Source organism: Rhipicephalus microplus, chromosome 5 (genome assembly GCF_043290135.1).
Source record: "Rhipicephalus microplus isolate Deutch F79 chromosome 5, USDA_Rmic, whole genome shotgun sequence".
Classification (NCBI taxonomy): Eukaryota; Metazoa; Arthropoda; class Arachnida; order Ixodida; family Ixodidae; genus Rhipicephalus; species Rhipicephalus microplus.
This window is the reverse complement of record NC_134704.1, coordinates 54,588,871-54,613,269: the sequence shown is the minus strand read 5'-3', so window position 1 is coordinate 54,613,269 and position 24,399 is coordinate 54,588,871. Positions and strand designations below refer to the sequence as shown.

At 45.0% G+C, this 24,399-nt stretch overlaps 1 protein-coding gene across 1 annotated transcript in view; it reads left to right on the top strand.

Annotated features, from left to right (window-relative positions):
* Positions 1-5,245: 5,245 nt before the first annotated feature.
* The window catches only part of LOC119174528 (transketolase), a 57,569-nt gene continuing 38,415 nt past the window's right edge, over positions 5,246-24,399 (top strand). The window contains exon 1 of the mRNA XM_037425476.2: positions 5,246-5,455. Coding sequence (XP_037281373.2) covers positions 5,355-5,455 — 101 coding nt within the window. The 5' untranslated portion in view covers positions 5,246-5,354. The remainder of the gene's footprint in view (positions 5,456-24,399) is intronic.

The following is a 24,399-nucleotide window of genomic DNA, read 5'->3' as shown; positions in this document are numbered from 1 at the left end:
CGCTACTCCTCCACTGTGCATGTTCCGGCGTTGACCACTGTAATACGAAGCGGGAAAAATGATCGTATGCAAGCGGTTAGTTGCTTCATACGTCAAAGCTAGCTTCTCCGCAAGAACTGCATTTCCGGGGAGAAGCACGCTTACGTGGCTTACAGGGTGTTTTTTTCCTCTCTGGGATAAAACATTTCTTACAAGAATGCTGCGATTTTAAGGCGCATGTCGTCATGGCAGACGAACTGTGTGTCGAATAGAATCTACCCAGTCACTTATAAAATTGCTTGGAAAATACCGCAAAATTTATGTTGATACATTCACGATCAACTTCAGAACAGCTGAAGCATATATACGAAATTCTGGTGAAAAGTGTTACCAAACTGTGGTGAAAGGAGCTCGTTGCGTGATCCATTGGTTTTAGTGAGGGAGGTTTCCAGCTAACCGCGCTGACGACGACACTGGAATCTTACACCTCGGTATCACAGTGGTTACTAACCACTGCGATAGTTACTAACCACTGTGACAGTGTTTACTAACCACTGTGATACCGATGCGCTAGGCCACTGACCCGACGGTTACAGGTTAGATCTTGCGGCCGCGACGGTCGCATTTTGATGGAGGCGAAATTCTGTAAGTTTATGTATACCGCGCTATGTCGGTGCACGGTACAAAGAACACCATGATGGTCGAAATTTCCGGAGCACTCCACTACTACGGCATCACATCGTCGCTTCGGCACGTAAAAACACAGATATGATTATTATTGCTTATTATTGAGGACGCGGGAAGGGAGACGACACCTGCAGTGGTGTGTTGTCTACGTTCACGTGTGCCCTCGTCAGTGCAGTTGGCTGGACACCTTTCTCGTGTGCAAACCAACTAGCTTGGACAAGCACCACTCTAACTGGTGTTGCTGTGGGGTCGAACTAACTTGGGGTTTCGGCTTGTTGGTGTGTCATGTCATCGTCACGGTCCACTGTACATACGCTCCACAAAATTTGGGCAAAGCCCAATACAGGGCACCGGTCCTAAGCATATTATGAGTTAAATGCTCGTGGTTACTGCTTAAAACCCAACGTTTGGCTTAGAAGTGATGTCAGAATACCCCGACGAAATTCACCAGGACGTCCAAGTTTCTTATCAAAACCAGAGACACAAACGTGCACCTTTACAATACGACGTCGCCTAGCTGTCGCAAACAGCACTTGTTCAAACATATCTGTGAAGTGATGGTGCGTTAGTGGACCTAGTAAAGCAATATAAGGACCAAAGATCTTGCTTTGTGAAACACCATGGTGCGCACGGCATGCTTCATCCCGGCCCAGGTTCGACGTTCGTGAAGCTGAAACACCCTTCCCTATACAGGCCGCTATTTGGAGATGTACTTCTCGAAGAATCTGGACATCGTTGGGCTCGGCACAGAAGCGATTTCTTTTTTTTTTTTTTGTTATTACTTTGGAAACATGCATGCTAGCTGTTATACACGCTTACATTAAAAATAAGTAAGATAAGATCAAGCTCGAGAGGTATTTCAATAATAATATTGGCGGGGGGGGGCGGAAATTAATTACTAGTTTCGGTTCGCCTTCTTTCATTCTCACTTGGGAAGCGAGAATGTCTGTGGTTATATAAAGATTTCCTCCTTTCTTTTTTCAGTAAAAATTGTCATCAAGACTGATCATCATCATCATCAGCAGCAGCAGCAGCAGCTTGACTATGTCCACTGCAGGGCAAAGGCCTCTCCCATGTTCCACCAGTCAACTCGGTCCTGTGATTGATGCACTTTATACCCGCAAACTTCCTAATCTCATCTGCCCACCTAACTTACTCTCCCTAACCCGCTTGCCCTCTCTGGGCATGAAGTCATGCAGGCACTGCGGAACCAGGGCGTCGACGAAGCACATATGAACATCCTCGAAGAAATATACAGGGGATCAAGTGCCACCGGTGTTCCATAAGGAAAGCAACAAAATACAAATCAAGAATGGTGTAAGGCAGGGGGGCACAATCTCGCCAATGCTATTTACCGCGTGCGTGGAGGTTTTCAGACGCCTAGAGTGGGGAGAATTCGTGGAGAGTACCTTAGTAACCTGCGCTTTGCCGATAACATTGCATTGCTGAGTAACTCGGGGGACGAATTGCAACTCCTAATTACGGAGTGAGACAAGGAGAGCAGCAAGGTAGGTCTTAAGATTAAACTGCAGAAAACGGAAGTAATGTACAACAACCTCGGAAGAGAACCGCGCTTCGAGACAGGTTACAGATCACTTGAAGTTGTAAAAGACTAGCCTGTGGAGCCTAGCCACGAGATTGAAGTAACTAGAAGAATAAAAACGGGGTGGAGAACATTTGTCAAGCATTCTCAAATCGTGTATGGTAGATTGCCCCTATCCCTCAAAAGGAAGGTATATATCAACTGCATATTGCAGGTACTTAGTTATGGAGCAGAAACATGGAGACTCACAAAGATGGTTCAGCTTGAATTGAGGACGACGCAGCGAGCGAGTGGATCAGGGACCAAACCGGGGTTAAGGATATCATAGTTTAAATCAAGAAGAGGAAATGGACATGAGCCGGGCATGCCACGCGTAGGCAGGATAATCGATGGTCATTAAGGGTAAGTGACTAGATTCAGTAAGAATATGGTCAACCGAAATGAAACCTAAAATTCGTAGACGTGAGGCGTCACTGTGATATCTATCTATCTATCTATCTATCTATCTATCTATCTATCTATCTATCTATCTATCTATCTATCTATCTATCTATCTATCTATCTATCTTTCTATCTATCTATCTATCTATCTATCTATCTATCTATCTATCTATCTATCTATCTATCTATCTATCTAGTCTAATTTAATGTACAGGTTATGCTCTTAAGGAGGGAAGGTAAGTTTGCCGAATGTCCGCTGGTCACTCTTCTTCCATCAATAATTTTTGCCGTCATGATCATCATCACACGATCATCATCACATCATATTGCCTATGTGACTTTGCCTGCACTTCTGCATCCTGTTTCACCGGCGCTTATAAATATACAATATTCATACAATATTACCTAGAGAGGGATCTAGCACAGCAATCCCCCTGGGAATTATGGGAAGTGACAGCCTTCGGATTGGATTGCGTTAGATAGCTACCTGTCTACGGATTTGTTTCCACAGTCTCAGTTTCGTTCTTTGCGCGGAGTGGGTAGTGCGGCGCGGTCCAAATCACTGGAGCAGCACCTGTGTTGTTCAAAGCATAGAGTTTCCCAAAATCAACTAGAGGGCACTCTGGCGCTGCGATCGTTCAGCGACCATGGGAATGATGGGTAGTACACACATTTGCCTAGTCTTCGTACTTGCGGGCGGCGAATCGTACTTGCGGCTTCGTTTATTACTGGTTGCGGTTTTGTTTTGATAGAAAGAACGAACCCTTTTGAGCTTAAGGACTTGATTCGAAATAGTAAGCTTAAAAGAATAAGGTTGTGAAGCGCAAACGGTGAACATTTGCTAATTTATGTTTTCGTGAAAAAACAACAGCCCCAAGCCACACGAACACACGCGGAGCCAGAAGCAGGACAGAAGTACGAAAATTACACAAATGTGTGTATACTACCCATCATTCCCATGGTCGCTGAAGCGCCGTGCGTTGCAACTCCCATAGACACTAGCGCCAGAGTTCCCTCTAGTAAGTATTGTGGGAAACTCTATGGTTCAAAGAGGCTCAAGACCGCTAGGTCTCTTGACTTGCTGCAACGTTGGAGCTTTACAAATCGTATTTGACAATTTAAGCGAAGCGTCGTCCACTCACCGCTGCGCATAGATGTAGCTTCCCATCATGCCCATGCCAGCTTGCAGAGTATTGCATCGCGCTCTTGTTTTTTTTTTTTTTCATAATCGCGCTTTGGCAAAATTTGTTTCATTGTCGCGCCTTGCCGAAATTCAACATCATTGGTTGAAAGAAGATCAAATAATTTTTATATGACTCTGAGAACTAATTGCGATTTCTAGGCCTCGCGTGGCGCTATAATTTATGGCTCGTGTGTTGTCGGGAGCCACGACTACCACTCGGCAGTGTTTTCTGACCATGTTTAAAAAGTGTTGCAGAGCCTTTTTGAGACTTTTGACAAGTTGTAATCTTCCCGTAAACCATTTAATAAAAAAAAACAGACATATTGTTTTAGCAACGTTAATTTTCATATATCTTGTAAACTATATAAGGCCTAGGAGGTGCTGCTAACAGATCCTTTCAACTGGAGGGAGAGCTGAGTTTTCGAGAAAGCAAGCGCAAGCAAGCCGAACGACAGTAATTATAGGACTCACGAAGGCCTTCAGAGTTGAATGGGTGTCATCTGTGTTTTAGCGTGCTCTTATGTAAATACAAAGAGAAGTGGGACAATTGCAACACTACTACGGGACAAAATTGTGAACCATTGAATGATGAGCGCAGGGTTTCTCTTCTGGTGGGGCTAAAGTTCGTCGCAGCACCACTCCAAGTCGCAGCGTCCCTCTCCCTATTATGTCACTTTGTGGGGCTGACATTGCGCCCCCCTTCTCTTGGTCACCTATAGGAAGGGGGGGGGGGGGGGGTAGCGCCCCTTTTTACCCCCTCGTGCGCATACCTACGAACATGACCGACGAATATCAATCGATCCTCCGCTACAAAACCTTCAAGCTGCCGAAAAATTATGTCACGGGCAGAAATTCTTTCATAAATTTCGAAGAAACAATCCATGGTGTTGCATAATGTTCACACATTTTTAATCGTACACACCGTTACCGCATAATGTTCACACATTTTTAATCGTAGACACCGTTACCAAAGAAAATAAGCTACGAGGAGGAACAGGAATACATTTTATCAGCACGGAGGAAGGAATGAGCTTTTTTTTTTTTTTCCTTCCTTCATGCTTTATCAGATATTGGAGCTCTAGTTGGAATGGAGGAGTTGGCCAAATGAGCCACGAAACGTGACTTTTGCAGGACTACTTTCGCCATCTACCAAAGAAGTTTTAAAGCTCGTTTCTATAAGCGTGGCCTCAGAGACTACATTCGAAAGCATGCGCGCCACAGCCTATGGATATTTTAAAGACTACGTAATAAATAAAAAATTGTCCACAAAAATGAATTAATTTGAGCATAACAAGTTATTATGTGATTTGTTTTATTGTGTGTTTATTTGTTAATATGACAAGTAACGTGAACAACAAAAACCGCTGAGTGTCACCCTATGTCTTTCTCAATTCAGTGGGGAAGTCGCTTCATTCGTCTCGCAGTCACAACAGAACAAAATTAACAGACGCTCTGAACGCGGAAAACGCCGGGCTGGTGCAAATTGGAGTGTGTCCGAGAGATCACAAGAGTTCTATAATAATGGCTAATTACCATCGACCGGATGTGAAGGCGACGCAGGAACTCAAGGACATAGCCAACAAGCTTAGGATTCTTAGCATCAAAGCGACCAGCGGTTCTGGGTAAGTCGGTCAAGCCGGGCTTCTGGGCTACCTGCCGGGCTTCCAGCCCGCGTTTCTATGGTGATAAGCCGTGGCATGCATTTCGCCTAGGTGAACATCGCAGAGACGTGCCTGATGCTACTGTTAGCTACGAATTGTGGTTATTAGTGCGGTTAGGCAAACAATATCTGCTTGTTTCCGCCTCACGTGCCTGTCTGCTCGGGAAGCGATCGACGGTTTCCGGTCCCCGAGATGCCCACGTGTTCCGTTTTGAATTTCCCAATCGTTTCCGAGACACACCTTCAGTAGCGTCCTATTTATAGATTGGCGGCGGGCCGGACCAGCCTTGCCGCCGAAGTTCCGCGCGTCTGCTCGTTTTCCTCAAAAAGCTTTCGCATTGCAGTCAGCGACGCCGTGGACTGGTGTCTCCATCTGATGACGCGTGCAAATACTATTAGGCTACGAGAGGTAGTGGCGGCCTTTTCGAATGTGAGATCGACGAGCCCGTACGGGCCGAAATGATCTCACGAAATTAAATTGACAAGTACTGCTGACTGGGCGGGTTGGTGCACGATAAAATGAAATTGCTTTGGCGCAGCCCAGTTTGAGCGTGAAGGAAAGATACTATGCAGTCACTATGCAATCACTATAGCGCTCAAAAAAGAAGTTAACTTCTTTGGCGCAAACAATACGGAAAAAAGGAAAAAAGAAGGCGAGGAAAGAAACAGATTGACGCCAAACTAACAACTACTTTACTCTTCACACAGCAACGCATATATATGCCGAAACCACATACATTGCATGCGCACGCACAGCTTCGTATCGTATACGTAAAAACGAAAAATTCCTAAACCTTAACACATCACACCACACACCTGAATGTACACGCGTGTTGTCATATTACACTTGTAGAACACGATATCTTAACCAAGATGTGTACGCAAAAATTCATATTCGATGGCATGCAACGAAACGGAAGTATCACTGATACAGTCAGCTCCGCTTTTCTTAATATGATAAGCCTCCAAAGCAAGTCTTGCATCTTCATTCCTGCTCCTGCCCAGAATCATCGTATCATGAAACCGTGGCGAACATCCAATGCAGGATTGCAAGTGAGCAACAAGATGTGCCCCTTTGTCTACCTTGTTAACTATTTTTTGCGCATGTTCCCTAAGACGCTCGTTTATGCAACGTCCCGTTTGCCCGATGTAGATCCTGCCACATACTAGAGGTATGCCATATACCACACAGGTGATGCAAGAAATAAAGCAGACACCGTGTTTTATTTTGCACCCAGTTTTGCTACTACCGCAGGTGCGGGAGCACAACTTCAAGAGTTTGTTGGGCGCAGAGAATACCAAGGAGACCCCATGCCTGTTAGCAACTCTCTTGAGTTGATGTGTGACCTTATGTAAATAAGGTATCACAACAGGCCTGAACGTATCACGTTCACATGTCGCCTTCTTTCTTGTTTTCCTTTTCTGAAGCAGGGCTTCAGCTACGGCTGTAAGGAGCGTCATAGGGTAACCTGCAGCCAAAATACGGCGTACCTGATTTTCAAAACTCTCCTGCATTTTATGAGCGCACGACTTTCTGAGAGCTGAATCTATGCATGTTGAGATTATTCCTCTTTTAACCACTTTCGAGTGGGCCGACTTAAAATGTAACAGCTCCTTCTGTACACGGGGACTGTAAGCCCAACACACATGCCGGTAACATACCTCTAGACTAAGGTCAAGAGCTTGTAAGACATTTTCCTGGGGCAGCTCATGCGTGAAAGTGAGCCCTTGTCCGTGTTGCTTAAAAGCATTTAAAACATCAGTCACCGTATCACTGTAGTCAGAGCCAATATTTAAAAACACAATAAAATCATCTACATATCTAAAAACTCTTAAAACCTTAAAAACTTTAAAAACATTTTGTAGAGACCTATCGACATGGGCTAAAAAAATGTTGACAAGTACAGGAGCAACACAGGATCCGATGCAAATGCCATCACGCTGAATAAAATGCTGGTCATTAAAAACTATAAATGTGACCTTAAGATAGAATTCTAACAAACTCATAAAATTCGCCACGTTCAACCCGACCTCGTTCTGAAACGAGATAGCACCGTTTTCTTCAATGCATTCATGCACAGATAACAATAACCCTTGCTGCGGTACAGAGTAAAATAAATCCTGGACATCAACCGAGAAAACATAGCCCACTTTTTCGTTCCCACAACAAAATTTTACTATATCTTCAGAATTCTTAGTGCGGAACGGGTCGTTGACACTTAGCCACCCCAGCTTTTTCTGCAAAAATTGGCTTACGTTGTGTTGCCAACACCCAGACTCACTAATAATGGTTCTAAAAGGCGTTTCAGGCTTGTGCGTTTTAGCTGTGAAAAACACATTTAAACAATTGGCTTTACTTCTCTGAATACTTCTCGCAAGCGGCGCGAGCGCCAACTTGTTACAAAATTCCACGAATCTTGATTTTACGCGAATTTCGCTTTTCTTAACCGCTACAAAATTTTTTGTCACTGCTTGTAACGCTTTTTCATTAAAAGCCCCCCTTTCTACTACAACAAAACCACCTTCCTTGTCTCCCTGCAAAAGACATAGGTTATTATTCCTTAAGTAGGACAACGTATGTTTAACACTGAAATCCATGCGTTTTGCTCCTTGCTTGGACACAGCTTTATCTAGGCACTCCACCCCTTCAAGTAGGCATCGATCGCGCACTACTTGCTGTGCCTTTGAAGCCACATTTCTATTGAAAGCCACCAATTCATGCGCAGGAATACTGGAAGGCATGCAAAACTTGGGCCCTTTGGACAACAAACGAGAAACATTTTCAGGCAGGCTAACATTACCTATTACTTTGACGTTAATTTTGGACCTAGGACTGTCCTTCTTTGCTGCAATGCACAAAACCTTTAAAAGGCATTTCCACCTAGCTTCAATGAGCTGGCCCGCAAGCCGAATCAAAGATCGGTACTTTTTAAGAGCCAGCCAGTAGGGAACACTGTAAAGGCACATATTCCAAAGCCAGTCCCGGAAGAAACGAACTTGTCGCCACATCTCTGACCGTAGAAGTTTACACAGTCTCTTGGTGTGAGCCCACGAGGGACATATGGGCCCAAACAAAGCACTCACATCTGCCGGAATCAAACCTTTGCGCAGGGAAAAACCATACACTCTTGCTCTGCAGGTTGCATGAATGATGTGGTCGAGCAATGCATTGACGTCCGCGGAAGAATATGGTGGAGACACACAAAAAGAAGGACCCACTGTACTAGAAAGGAACTTCAGTAAAACTTGCGTTGGGTCTAGTTGGTACATAGCACAAAAAAGAAGTTAACTTCTTTGGCGCAAACAATACGGAAAAAAGGAAAAAAGAAGGCGAGGAAAGAAACAGATTGACGCCAAACTAACAACTACTTTATTCTTCACACAGCAACGCATATATAGCGCTCACACTGTCGTTTGTTTTTCCCCTTCTTGAGTGCATAGTATGTTTCCTTCACGCTCAAACTGGGCTGCGCTAAAGCAATATGATCTCATGACAATGGCGCGTCAGGTTTATTTCTTTATTATTCTTAACATATAAGGGTCGTAATTTTTTCAGCAATATCAGAGATTTGTTTCTCGCCCTGCCGTGGTGGTCTAGTGGCTAAGGTACTCGGCTGCTGACCCGCAGGTCGCGGGATCGAATCCCGGTTGCGGCGGCTGCATTTCCGACGAAGGCGAAAATGTTGTAGGCCCGTGTGCTCAGATTTGGGTGCACGTTAAGGAACACCAGGTGGTCGAAATTTCCGGAGCCCTCCACTACGGCGTCTCTCATAATCATATGGTGGTTTTGGGACGTTAAACACCACAAATCAACCAGAGATTTGTTTCTGTTGTAACAAGTCACTCATTATGGTTATCTTTTAGTGCATTTACTTTATTTACATTTATATCATAAATACTACAAATAACAACCCTTATAACTTTCTTGGTATCATTGTGGGTTAGTTCTCATTAACATGGCGTCTAACAAAGAAAAACAAGCCGTTAAATTTCCGCATCTATTCTTTACCCATTAGGAAAGATTTTATTGAGTCACAGGCCAGCTCTAGTGAAATAATGTGCCGTCACTATAATTATGAGCCTATTAGAGTGGAACTTAATTCAGTTCTGTCCCACTTCATTTTCTTTATAGGAATCGACAAGGTAGAAAACCGTCAACACAGCTCGACTGAAATCCGGCCCAATATAACTCCACAGCTAGCAGAAATAAGACAATTGCATGCATTACATATAACACATACAATACAAATGTCTGGACGAACGAATGCATACATTTGAGAAACAAAGGAATAAGCAAACATGCCATATACTTATGGTGTGTATTTAGTATGATTATTGTGCTGGATATTCTATTTGACGCGAACATATAGACCTCATATACTCGGTATTCTGAGGTATATATTGTTGGTAAGCAGGGAAGTTGGATAACAAATCAAGCTTAATGCCGTGCGTATTCCCCTATAACATATATAATTTCGCAATTACGCTTAGCCACTTACAGAATGCACCTAGTCTTGTAGTCTACGTGTTTTGATAGCGTGCGCGTTCTTAACGCTTTTTTTTTTAACCAATACGCCGTGATCCACTAATATCGTTCAGCACAGCACAAGCCCAATAAAGACGCCAAATAGGAAACCGGGTGCAATTAACAGTGGCTATATAGTGCTCATGTTCTGGCACGATGATCAAACCTTGCGTATGCATGTCGAATTCTGTCATTTGATTTTGGTGACAATTGTTTTGGTGTCATAAGGTTACAAACGCCTGTTTCAGCGCTGGGAAAAGCGTAAGTGGACGTGTTCGCGTACACAGTGCAATCATCATAAGCTCAATTACCGTAAGTTGTATCCAGTGGCTGTCTGTATGAGATGCTTGGATCGATTATGTGAATGGATCAGTGCAGAAGTATCGTTCAGCGGGTTCGGCTTGGAAACAACACAACTGATGGTGTTAGCGTGTCCGCCGCCTTGTCTTTTCGTCCCATGCGTGACGTTGTGCGTCGCACCGATCAGCCTGTTTTACCACAACGTGAAACTCAAGCAGTGGTTCAGTTTACCTCGACCGCTCAATGTAAAAAGGGGGGGGGGGGGCGTGACAGTATACGAATCTAAGGCCCCGACCGGTCGATGCCCTGCGAATTAATAGCTTTTGGAACGTTGCACGGTCTTACCGAGACAAGCAACACTATCTCAATAAAACGTCTTGGCTTTAAACCACCTGTATAGATGGGCGCGAAGCTGGAATTTGAGGCCACCGTTGCTTCAGTGTTAAAACTTACGTTTGTTTTCCCGAACTTCCAAGCTTGTTGTGGAATGAAAGCTATTATGAAAGTTTTTTTGTTTTTTTTTGTTTTTGTCTTTCTCTGATCTGGTCAGCAATATATCTGTTTTTTCACTGCCTGTTTAGAAAGGGCGCTTGATACATCTCTATATTCTCTTTCTTTCTGCCTTTATGTCTTTCTATCTTTAAGTATTCTTCCTGTATTTAAGTCTTCTTTCTTTCTTTCTTTCTTTCTTTCTTTCTTTCTTTCTTTCTTCGTTCGTTCTTCTATTTTCTTTCTTTTGCTCACGTCGAAGGGCTGTCTTGCAAACCTGCTCTGCCCACTGACGCAACCAGGACGGGGTTATACGCTTGGTCAACGATGAGTGATTCAAGGGCGGAGTCCGTCTGGGTCGTGCTTGTGTGGCTTCGATGGCGGCAATTACTGTGCTCCGTCCGGAACTGTGCTCCGTCCGAACTGTTGCTACAGTTGCTCCGTCCGGAACTGCCGACGCAGTTTCGGACGGAGCAACTGAAAGCGCGTTCTTTGCCAGGATTGGGGCCTTCCGGCATTTATTTGGGCTGCCTTAAGCTTAGTTTGCGGCGAAGCTATGTTATTTTTACAGAGAGAACGCACAGTGGATCACGTCTTGGTAAAGCGAGCTATGCAGTGTTATACTTCGCACCATGGTATTTTAGGACCGTGATTGTCAGTGGTGAGGAGTCGGTGACCCAGCCAGATTACCGCTTCAGATGCTTCAGGTACCGAGTTCGATTTTCAGTGTGCCGTTGGGAATTCTTCAGTTTTTCTAGTGGGATATTGGTACCTTGGCCTGGCGCTCGGTTTCGTACCCATTTCTGAAACCGAGGACAAGTTAGAGAAGACTTTGAGAATAATAAAGACTGAGTTATACGTCCCAAAAGCAAGAAATTATTATTAGGGACGCCGTTGTGGAAGGCTGCGGAATTTTTGACCATTTGGTGTTCTCGAGAACTGACATCCAACTGTTAATGTGCTTCTAGCATTTCGCGTACATCCGAATGTGACCGGCGAGTCCGGTATCGATCCCGTGACCTTTGGGTCAGAAGTCGAGTGCCATAACCATTAGAGGACCGATGTGGAGTAGATAAAACTATATGAGTAGGCATATTTTCTCGCTGTGCTCCTTTAGTGACCTATTTCAAACCTCTTAATTGCCTTTGTTGTGCAATATAGGCGTATGAAAGCGACGCATGTTCTCACCACGGAACTGATGCTCAAGTCTTTACGTATGGTGTGAGCCTCCCTAAAACGGTCATATCTCGCTGTCTTTCCTCGCCAGCTCATCGAGCTTGTGCTTCTTCTCACGTTTACATTCTTGCGTCATGCTACTGAGGGGGGAAAAAATCACAACGTATCCACGGAGTGCATGATCACAATCGGAATCGTTTTCTTTTTCACGTCAAACAGAGGAGAGAATGCATGATTGGTGTATACAGAAGGAGGTCCCATATGTAGTTACAAACTGAATCAGGGCCTTCTGTACATGATAACACAGTGAATACCACGAGTAAATTGGCAATTCATGGAATAATATTAGTAATATTATATTAATAATAATAATGACTAATTCAAATTGAGTAAGAGAATAACTTATTAACAGCGTTAACAAAAAATATTGAATATGTAATGTGCCATAGTCGATTAGAGTAGGGACAGTGTGGGAGACACTTCAAAAGGAATAAACAGTATTGCAGTAAAAAACATACTAAAGCTCAAACCAATAAAAATATATAAAGACAAATAAGGAAAATCACTGAAAAGGAATGCAAGAATGAGGAAAGATGAGAAGACAGACAGAAACAACCGTATATGAGAACACCTAAAGCAGTGAAGAACCGGAATCAGACAAATGAAACAGAATATGCTTAAGTTGAGATCGAAACCTATATATAAGTATTTAGTGATTTTAGAGTAGATGGTAGCCAATTAAAAAAAAGCAAGTGCTGAGAAATGTAATGACTACTTGCCGTAGTTCGTGCGAACGATGGGTAAAATGAAATTATTGTTTCCAGCGACTGATGATGAGTGGGGCGATGATGAATGATGCCGAGTGGGGCGAAGCGTCTGTCCACCCGTTCGTTCTTGCTTCTGTCCGTCCGTGCGTCCGTCCGTGTGACCGTCCGCGCGTCTCTCCGTCCGTCCGTCCGTCCGTATATGCGTCCGTCCATCCATTTGTACATCTGTCTGTGCGTCTGTCTGTCCGCCCATCCGTCCGTCCGTCCATCTAGTGAACACTCCTAGTACCGCCATGTCGCATCTTTTCATCATATATATTCCGCATATAGAAGCACCGCCATCCAGCGGACATTCCAAGGACTAAACTAGAGGTGGCACTCGCGCACTTTCTTACAGCCTGCGTTGTTTCGTGCCTACTTCCCACCGCATCTAGTTCACGGATATATACTAGTTCACTATATCGTGGCACTGTGGCCCAACCCTTGCTAAACGTTGCTAAAGCCACGGAGGTTACGCCCAGCGAGTCTAACGTGGCAAACATTTCTGGTCAGACAGTGCTCACAGGGCGTCCTTCTGATACTAGCTTTTTTTTAGTAACCATCAAATTCAAGGCATACTTTATTGAAGATTAAGTCACCAATACTCGTCTCTGTAAGTTCTTTCATCAGGCGCGACTATCTTCTTTTATTTATGTTTAATGTGCGCGGGTTTCCTCCTCAATCCAGATGAGTTCGCGCGTGCCGCTCCTCTATAGTCCTGCCGTGGAGGTGGCTACCTACTACTACGACGACTACTACATACATCGCGGACTCACGACCCATGGGATAGGGCTCTTCGCCCCCAATATTCCTGACGTTTGCCGTTGCGATTGAAAGAATGTTCCGTGAATGCGGAAGGGGTATATGGTCAATCAACTGGACGCACGCCCAGGCTAACTGCTCAGCCTATTTGACATTAACTGGCCGAAAATTGTCTGTCGCAACTATAGAGCATCGCGATGGCCTACTAGGAGGACTGCAATCAACCTGTCACCCAGTGAAAGCTGTGTACAGCGTGTAATACCGCCATTTCCGGAACCGGTTGTGCTTGTTGCACGCTGAGTTTTCTTGGAAGATGTGTGCTACATGCTCGTACAGATACGTCATAGCTTAAGCTTATAGTTAGTTCTTAGTGACTCAAATGTATGGCGTAGCCTCTTGAAACAATGCGTGGGCACGGATGCACAGACAGAATGAAGAACTTACGGCACATCTTTCTTGTTGTGCAGATTGTGGGCGTTCTTGCAAGCCATCCCTTGGATCATCGATCGCTTCCCGCGGTCGAAATTCCGTTTTGCGGCTCGACTTCGGCGTACGTGGATGTCATCTGCGCAGCCACCGATTCTTCATGCGTGTTTGAAAGCGCCGCGCCCAGTCTTCTCAACAGCGCCACGGCTTGCCCTTTCCATGAGCCACGCAGTACAACGTCAGTGACATCGTCACGACTGATAGTGGATGGTTTAAAAGCACACGCCACTTGCCACCCCGCCAGTGGGCACGGATGCACAGACAGAATGAAGAACTTACGGCACATCTTTCTTGTTGTGCAGATTGTGGGCGTTCTTGCAAGCCATCCCTTGGATCATCGATCGCTTCCCGCGGTCGAAATTCCGTTTTGCGGCTCGACTTCGGCGTACGTGGATGTCATCTGCGCAGCCACCGATTCTTCATGCGTGTTTGAAAGCGCCGCGCCCAGTCTTCTCAACAGCGCCACGGCTTGCCCTTTCCATGAGCCACGCAGTACAACGTCAGTGACATCGTCACGACTGATAGTGGATGGTTTAAAAGCACACGCCACTTGCCACCCCGCCAGTGGGCACGGATGCACAGACAGAATGAAGAACTTACGGCACATCTTTCTTGTTGTGCAGGTTGGTGATTCCTTTCTCTTGCCTTGCAAATGTTACAAGACTAGTGACCGATTTGCGATTGTGCTTCCGTGCCCAGAAGCATTGCTTGAACCTTTTTCTTCTTTGCTGCTTATGCTTTGTGGGGACATTGAGGAAAACCCTGGGCCTGACAAGACCCTAACGGAACTAATTCAGTTGGTTAAAGAGACAAATGAGCGTTGTATTAGAATCGAGACTAACCAATCGAGCATGTCACAGGCATTGTCTGATCTTAAGGTTTCCCATGAGACAGTTGCAACTGCTGTGGCTGACATTACCGTACGGCTACAAACAGTAGAAAAACGGATTAGCGATCTTCCAAATGTACAGCAAGAACTATCTATCACGCGCCAATCACTAATTCGCGTGGAACAAGAGACAATTGATCTACAAGCCCGGCTTGACGAGGCTGAAGATCGGTCTCGACGTGATAATGTGCTATTTTATGGCTTACCTGACGTGCCAGACGAGAAAGCGCACCAGTCAGAAGAAAAAATTATCACGATGGCCCGTGACAGGTTGGATGTTCGCTTATCACCCGATGACATAGCACGAGCACACCGAATAGGCAGATACTTGGCAGGTAAAAATAGACCCCTCATTGCTAAATTTTCAAATTCCAAGTCAAAAATGCTACTACTGTCTAAGAAATCTATTTTACGAGGTAGTGGCATTGGCCTTTCTGAAGACTTCTCTGTATCAACTCGTGAAGCTCGTAAAAAGCTGACAGAGTTTGGCATTGCTTTAAAAAAACCGTTTAAGTTGCGGTACAAAAAATTATATGCACAAAATAAATGCTATGTGTATGATGCTCGCACCAACGTCGTCTGCGAGGCACCTTCCCCACAAGTTGCCGTTTCCTCTAGCCCTAGGGCGACCAGATCAGGTCGTCCTTATTCTAACACTAGCTAGGACAGTGTGAGGGGTGGTGGCTCATCTTCACCATCGGAGCTTTCAATCCTGTATGCTAATATTCGCAGCCTTATTCCGAAAAGAGACCGCCTAAGTGCTTTAATTAATGACACGGATGCTGACATAATTCTTTTGTCTGAAACCTGGCTTTCCGATCAAATTGCAACAAGTGAGCTTTTTCAGTGCCACAAAACTTTCACTGTACATCGATGTGATCGCTCCGAAAGAAGGGGTGGTGGGGTCCTTATTGCTGTGAATGAGTGTTTTCAATGTACACTTCTGAAAATCCCTTGTAGATTAGAAATTGTCTGGTGCTACGTGACGATTTGTTTTCAAAAAATTGTTTTTGGCATTTGCTATCGCCCGCCTAATTCCAACGGCTCTTTCTGCGAAGAATTACATGATTGCCTAAGTCATATTTCGGCATTAACTCCCGGTATTCCAGTTTTTCTTCTAGGAGATTTTAATTTTCCATCAATCCAATGGTCTCATCCATGCCCGTTTGCAGAGCCTGCTTCAGCTGAAACGAGTTATTTCCTAACCACTTGTTTGGATTACAATCTATCTCAATTAGTGCGTATTCCCACCCGTGTTACTCCTAGCACATCACACCTACTAGATTTGATACTCACCTCATCACCAGATATTGCATCTGAAATAACTCACTTGCCAGGGTTGAGTGACCATGACGTGCTACATTTTTCCATTTCTGTACCGAGGAATAGAAGGAGCAATCGCTTTAAACTTATAAAGGATTACAATAAGACCAACTTTGAGGCTATCAACACCGAGCTTTCCTCATTTCTCGACAGCTTTTGTCTTTCTTACAATGATGCTACGGTCGAGAAAATATGGACGTGTTTCAAAGACAAAGCACTGCATCTAATAAAAAAGCATATCCCTGTAAGGAAGGTTTATCATTCATCCAACGCGCCATGGTATTCAAGGTACCTCAACCGGCTGTCTAACAAAAAAAAAAGGCTCTTTCGTGCCGCCAAGAAATCGTCATCTGCTGATAAGTGGTCCACTTATACAACCGCGGCAAAAGCATACTCCAGTGCATTAAAAGAAACTAAGTTTAAATTTTATAATAATACACTTCCGTCATTGCTCCAAAGCAACCCAAAACGCTTTTGGAATGTCGTGAGAAACCGGGATAATCTAACTATAGCTCTTACTGATAAATCTGGCGAGTCAATCCCAAGCAGCCAGTGCGCTTCCACACTTAACACTGTTTTTGCCCGTTCATTTTGTGCTACTCACCCTGACATCTGTCCACGTTTCACTGCGCCTAGCTACGTTCCCATGGAACCCATTTTACTTGACTCGTCTGGTATCCGCTCCATCATTAACAATTTAAAGAGATCGTCCTCGTGCGGTATTGATGGCATCACGTCGAAATTTTTGCAGGCTACCGCCGAATATAGTTCCATCCTACTAAACCTTATTTTCACGAAATCACTGAACAGTAGTTCCTTACCTAAAGACTGGAAAACAGGCAAGGTGATACCACTTCATAAATCCGGTGACACACACAACCCTCAAAACTATAGACCTATTTCCCTGACTTCAATTCCTTGTAAGATATTCGAACACGTCATTTTCTCCCATCTGGTCAATTTTTTAGAATCGAATAAGTTCTTTCATAGTAGTCAGCATGGGTTTCGTAAGACATTCTCATGCGAAACACAGCTAGCAACATTTTGCAATGATCTTCACGCATTTCTAGACAATGGTTTTACAGTAGACTGCATATTTTTAGATTTCGCCAAGGCTTTTGACCGCGTCAGTCACCGCTTACTCTTATTTAAACTCAGCCAGTTAAGCATTGATCCCCTGGTTTTCAATTGGATTCGAGAGTTTCTATCCAACCGAACGCAATATGTCAGCATTAATGATAAAAACTCTCCTGAAGTACCGGTTGACTCAGGCGTACCTCAGGGCTCTGTTTTAGCACCATTACTTTTTTTAATATACATCAATGATCTTCCTAACCAAATCACAAGTTCCATCTGTTTATTTGCCGATGATTGTGTTTTATATCGCAAGATTGAAGGCCCTAATGATACCCTAACACTGCAGAATGATCTTAATAACATTTCGACATGGTGTAAGCTCTGGGTTATGGACCTTAACACGTCTAAATGCAAAACAATGAGAATTTCCCGTAGTATTTCAGCATGCCCTAATTATTTACTGAATAATACTTCACTTGATCAAGTAATATCCTATAAATATCTTGGTGTGCATATTACTAACAATCTCTCATGGAAAAGACACATAGAATACATTACATCGAAAGCTAACCGCATGCTTGGTTATTTAAAACGTAATTTTTCCTTAGCTCCCCCGAAGTTAAAGCAACAGCTGTACATTACTTATGTTAGGTCTAACCTTGAATACGCATGCTCCATATGGGATCCTGGTCATGCTAGTCTGACAAACATAATTGAAAATGTGCAAAATCGAGCGGTCCGTTTCATCCTTCACAACTACCATCGAACTGCCAGTGTCACTGACATGAAACGAACACTTGGCATTCCCCTTCTTTCTTCTCGTAGGAGGTTATCCCGTCTTTGCCTTTTTCATAAAATATATTATCATAACAATGAGTTGAAGTCCCGATACATCACATCCGCATCCTATATCTCCCCACGTGTCGACCACCCTTTCAAAGTTCACGTACCATCACAGCGCACAGTCACCTACTCATATTCATTCTTGCCAAAAACATCTTATGAATGGAATCACCTGCCTGCGTCACTAGTCGCAATCAGAGACCCTGACCGTTTCCGGAAAGCATTAACGAACACGCTATAAAGCTGCATCACGTTCACAAATGCATTTACAACACACTGAAACTGCAATTTACTTCTTTACCACCTATCTCTGTACAGGTCTTGATCTCAACAAATTTTTTTTTTTTTTTTTTTTTTGCCTTGCACTGATGTTTTCTTTTTGTGTGTGTAACTCGATAAAATTTGCTTTTTCATGTATATTTTTTTTTTTGAACATGTGTATTTTATTTTTTTTTTTTTTTTGAACATGTGTATTGAAAAGGCATCAGTCGATTATTTTTTGTGCAACATGCACTGACATTCACTGTGATTGCGACGTCAAAGTGTATTTTTTCGTCCTATTTTCTTTTGTTAGTTCATGTATAAACTTATCTAGTTTGTTTCCTTTTGTGCTCTATCTCTTAGTGCCACTTTTTCTGTGTATTCCTTATAGTGTTTTCATTTACTTCAGCCCCTCCCCTCTACAATGCTTCTTGTAAGCCCTGAGGGTACCAATAAATAAATAAATAAATAAATAAATGCAAAGAAGCCCGAGTACTAAACCGGCAGCTGTACACATGACTGCATTTACTGGAAGTCTAACTCTCTGTATACTTCTCAGAGACCCTATTTCCATGACGAACGTTACATGAGACCTCCTATTCATAAGCTCTGTTATGTTATAACACATCTGTGCATGAATGCGACATCTGAGTAGCGCATTTCACGGGGCGCGTCATGGGTAAGTACTACTTCTTTAATACTTCAGTACTTTACATGCCTGTCCCGAGTCAAACGACTTTCAGACCGTAGTATAATAGTAATGGTTGGGGTTCAACACCGAGTTTCTCACAAAAAACCTAGAGGGAAATCTGGCGCCAGTGAGCTGTTGAATGCAAGGGAATGCCGGGATATGTGAACTTCAAACTTTACTTGGATCTGTATGTATACCTCGAAGACGCTTCTGACTTCACGTTGAAATGGTAGATTTGGTACTAAAAGAGCACATAAGCTATTTATTATTTGTGATTGCACAGAAACGTGTTTTATTTCACACTGGAACCTTCTGCGTCGATGTACAGTTCTACCAAGCGTAAGAAATAACCAATGGCCGCTAAGCTTGGCAGGCAAGCGACAGTTGCCTGCCAAGCTGTTTTGCTGTTATGCCGTCTGTTTTTTTTTTCTTTTACCGTTTGGAAGGTGAGTGGACTTTTATTTTAGAATATAATACGCGTGGATGAGATACGCTTTTAAACATTTTGTTTTAGATAAGTTTTATTTGCGGATTCGTATTCACTTTTGAGCGGCAGCCTCGCTCAACACCAGCCAGCACAAGCCTCGCAACGGGGCCCCTTAAGAAATACCGCTCGTATACGGGCCAAATCCATCGACACTATATGCATTCCTTTCTGTGTTGAAGAGGCGTGCATTTTCCCAAGTAGCCATGCAATGGATTCGCTAAGAAAAGCTTATTGGCTCACGAATTCATCGCTGCAAAAATATTTCTAAAATCCGTCCAGTACCAGCGGAGTTGCAAAGCCTCCATTACTTCGGGGAGGGCACCCCATTAAAATGGTCGTTTCCCGCTCTCTATGCCATGGAGAAAAAATTTTGGAAAGGAGAGAGAGAGAGAAATAATTAAAAGGAAGAGACAGAGAGGTTAACCTAGACGAACTGGTTTGCTACCCTGTACGGGGGTGGGGAAAAAGGTCGGAAAGAGGATAGCAGGTGGGCGGGGGCCTGGTGTGGCCCCTAGCTCCTGAGTGTGGAAAAGCCTTTTTCTCATTTGATACATGTTTTATATGCCTGTTGAACGGCTCTCTTTCAATTGCAACCCATGATGTTACTGAAGCTTCACGCACTCTGAGGAACTCGCTTTCGTTTGTTCGGCTAAGAAAGTATCATCATCATCATCATCAGCTTGACTACGTCCACTGCAAGACAAACGCCTCTCCCATGCATAGTCCCAAATCTCTGGTCCTTTTTCAATTTCTCTTCCAAAACGAGCTCCGGTGCGTCGGTACTGATCATGGCGTTTCCGATTTCGAGACGATTTCGAATACTTGAGCCCTTCATCAGCAAAGCGAAAAAGTTGTCAGGGCTCGTTGTGTAGGTTGGTCGTTAGTTATTTTCTTTATTATGCAACGTAGCCCCGCCGCGGTAGTCTAGTGGCTAAGGTACTCGGCTGCTAACCTGCAGGTCGCGGGATCGAATCCCGGCTGCGGTGGCTGCATTTCTGATGGAGGCGTAAATGTTGTAGGCCCGTGTGCTCAGATTTGGGTGCACGTTAAAGAACCCGCTGGTGGTCGAAATTTCCGGAGCCCTCCACTACGGCGTCTCTCATAACCATAAGGTAACCGGTTTTGGGACGTTAAACCCCACATATTAATCAATAAATCAATCAATTTATTATGCAACGTAATATTTATTTAATTTATCTTACAGCTGCTCAAAAAAGCACACGACCGCTTCCTATTCCTCGTGTGCTCGGTGTTAACGCTGCTCTGACATATTCGGCTGAGTAGTTGTGTTTTCATGTGCGTATGTGACGTCTGTTGAGCCCTCAATGAAGCAGGTGTTGCCCTCTACTTCATCAAAGACGGTCGTCACCAAACCGACTGCCGGCGCTGATCTCTCCGGACAGTGGCTGCAAACCTCAGCCCATCGAGATCTTCACCCCCCCGCGCGAGAGACTGTTACGACCGGCCCTGGGGAGCCAAGCAGGGAGAGTTTGGGGGAGAACCGGTTCTTGACCTGACGGTGTCGTCCACCCCCACCTCCCCATTCGGGTTCCTCCTCGCCGGGAGAGCTACGGGGTCTGCTGTGCGTTCGTGACCATATTTGGTAACATTTTGGGGCGCCGGGACCATATATGGACCTCGTGTTGGGTTGTGCCACTCCTTGTGTTGTGAGAGGTGTTTTCCCCTCCCTCGTGGCCGAGGTGCCGGCGACACCGTATTGGCTGACGATGCGGACAAGGCGCCCAGCGTCAACGGCGCGGTGCTATAAAATGCCGAAGACGTTTTGTATTGCACGCACTCTTCTCTCTTTGGGTCAGTTGACCACTTCTCCACATGTAAATAAATCTCTGTTGTTCGTTCGGGCGCTTCTTCTCGCTGAATTGTTGGACGATGGATCCTGCGACGGGGCCAGCTACCGAAAACGAGACCGGCAGGACCCGGAGTCCCAACAACTGGATGGCAGCGGCGGGATGCTGATAACCCCGAAAGCGACCACTGGACGGAGTGAGCCCGAAGTTCAACAACAGGACGACAGGAGAAGGATTACACGAGCTCATCGACTTCCAAAGGGAATCGAACGGCACTTCTGAGAGGCACGACGCCGGAGACATGACTGCGAACTGGGTGAGTGCCGGCTTTCTCTGTTAAATTTTACCAGGCATTTACTCTATGTGTTAAGTAAAAGCTGGTAGAGAGGGGCTGTCTTGGTCATTGGGTTAACAGGTAACTTGCGTCAGGCAGAAATCGTGTGATAGCTTGGTTAAGCTCTTTCTGTCAGTGGCGTCAAGGTTAACAGTGGCAGGGCAGGATTCCGTGTAAGAGCTTTTGAAGCTTTATTTGTAGACTAAGTTAACGGAAAACTTGAGGCAAGGCAGGTATCTAGAGCTGTCGTTGCCGTCAAGGTTAATTAGTTGCAGGACAGGAATCTTTGTGGAACAGAGACAGCGGTACTGGAGGCAGCCATGAATCTGAAATCCCTGCGAAAGTCCATGTTGTTGCTTCTTGCAAGGGAGTTGAATCTGGAGGTGTTGGACTCTCAAAGAAAGCCAGAGCTGATAGAGGCGATTCTCGCATTGGGGGCGGAGGATGACGAGCTGTCAGAATGTGTCGAGGAGATTCAGGAGAGGCAAGCGGCAGAGGCCGAAAGAAAGGCGGCCGCGGCCGAGGCCGAAAGAAAGGCGGCCGAGGCCGAAAGGAAAGCGGCAGAAGCCGAGGCAGATAAGATGCGAAAGCACGAGCTTGAAATGAAGCGCCTCGAGCTAGAGATTAGCCATAATAGTAGAACAGGAGGCAGCGAGGCATCCGGTACAGCAGAGCGGGTCAGGTTCAAAATGACGGACCTAATGAGATCGTACAAGCTAGGGGAGGACATTGGGCTGTTTCTCGTCAACTTTGAGAGAACTTGTGAAAGGCAAGGTTTCAGCCAGGATACGTGGCCTCAACGCTTGTTGTCCCTACTTCCGGGGGAGGCCTCAGAAGTAATCGCGCGCCTCACGAAAGAGGAGGCTGACGAGTACAGTGAGGTAAAGTCGAGCCTTCTCAAGAAATACAGGTTGTAAGCGGAAGGTTTCAGACAAAAATTTCGCAACGCCGTAAAAGAGAACAATGATTCATACCCGGAGTTTGCTTACAAGTTAATGGCCAACATGGGGGAGTGGCTCAAAGAGGCAAAGGCGTATGGGAATCATGACAAGGTGCTCGAGTGTATCGGTCTGGAACAATTCTATCAAAGGTTACCAGAAAAGGTGAGGTTCTGGGTGCAGGATAGACCGGACGTGAACACAGTAACGAAAGCCGCAGAGCTCGCTGAAGAATTCGTTACGCGCCGCGCCCTCGGGGCAAACAGCGAGCCTAAAAGGGAAAAATTCCTACGGCCGAATAAGGCGCCGTTTAGAAAACAACCGACAAGTCTCGCACAAAAGGGTGAGGAAAACAATTCATCTAACCATGGGGCGTCGGCAGAGGCAAGCAAAAGGAAATTTGAGGCGAGAAAACCTGCTGCTTGTTTCAATTGCCACGAAACAGGGCACTTCGCGAAAGACTGCCCGAAAGAAAAGGTGGCCTTTTTATCTATAAATGAAGCCGACGAGAACATGAAGTTGTTAGAGCCCTATATGTACGACCTTACCGTGAACGGCAAGCAGTGTCGGGTTCTTAGAGACTCCGCAGCCACTATGGACGTAGTTCATCCGTCTTTTGTTCAGTCCGGACAGTATTCAGGAGACTGTGCCTGGATTAGACAAGCCGTAGAAGCAAACAGTCAGTGCCTTCCCGTAGCTAAAGTTGTCCTTAAAGGCGCATTTGGAACATTGGAAACAGAAGCCGCGGTATCGCCATATCTACCCCCTCAGTATCCTTACTTATTTTCAAATAAGTCAAATCAAATGCTGAAGGAGAAAGGTCTAACGTTGGGAGAAGGCATAGTGCAGGCACTGACTAGATCAAAGGCACGTGCGCTGGCTGCGAGAGCAACATTCACTGAGGCAAAGAAGCCTCAAATCGACAACGGGCCTGGTTGCGAGTTGGACACCACGGAAACAAATCGACTTGTGCGAGAACAGGCTGCAGAAGCCGTAGTCGCGGAGGCAACCATTCCTAAAGGCGACGTTGAACCTCCTCCCGAATTGGAAGAGGTCAATTACGCCTCGTTGACCGAGCAAATAGAGAATGCCATTGCTCCCAAGCCGATTCCCGGTAGTACAGAGGATAGCACAGAGGGTGACACATTCCAGGTACTAGGAACTACAAAGGAGTTGTGTGTCATGCCAACTTCGGATAATTTCAGTCGGCTGCTGCAGGTTAGCCCCGCTTCATTAATAACCGAACAAAAGGGTGACCCAACGCTTAAGCAATTACAGGACAGTTCGAAAGAGGGAATCGCCAAACGAAATGTGAGATTCCAAGAGAGGAGCGGCATACTCTATCGAAAATATCTAGATAGGCGAGGAGTAGAATTTGACCAGGTAGTCGTACCTCAGGCGTATCGTCAGGATTTGCTTAGTTTGGTGCATGGAGAATCATGGTCAGGCCACTTAGGCGTAAAGAAGACGAAAAATCGTCTCTTACAGGAATACTACTGGCCTGGATGCTTTAAAGATGTAGAGAGGTTTGTAAAATCTTGCGATGTGTGTCAGCGAGTGGGTAAGCCGGGAGATAAGGCGAAATTTCCAATGAAGCTGGTACCCGTAATCACGGAACCCTTTCGTCGGTTGGTAATTGACACAGTAGGTCCTTTGCCCAAGACAACTTCAGGCTACCGTCACATCCTGACCTTAATCTGCCCAGCTACTA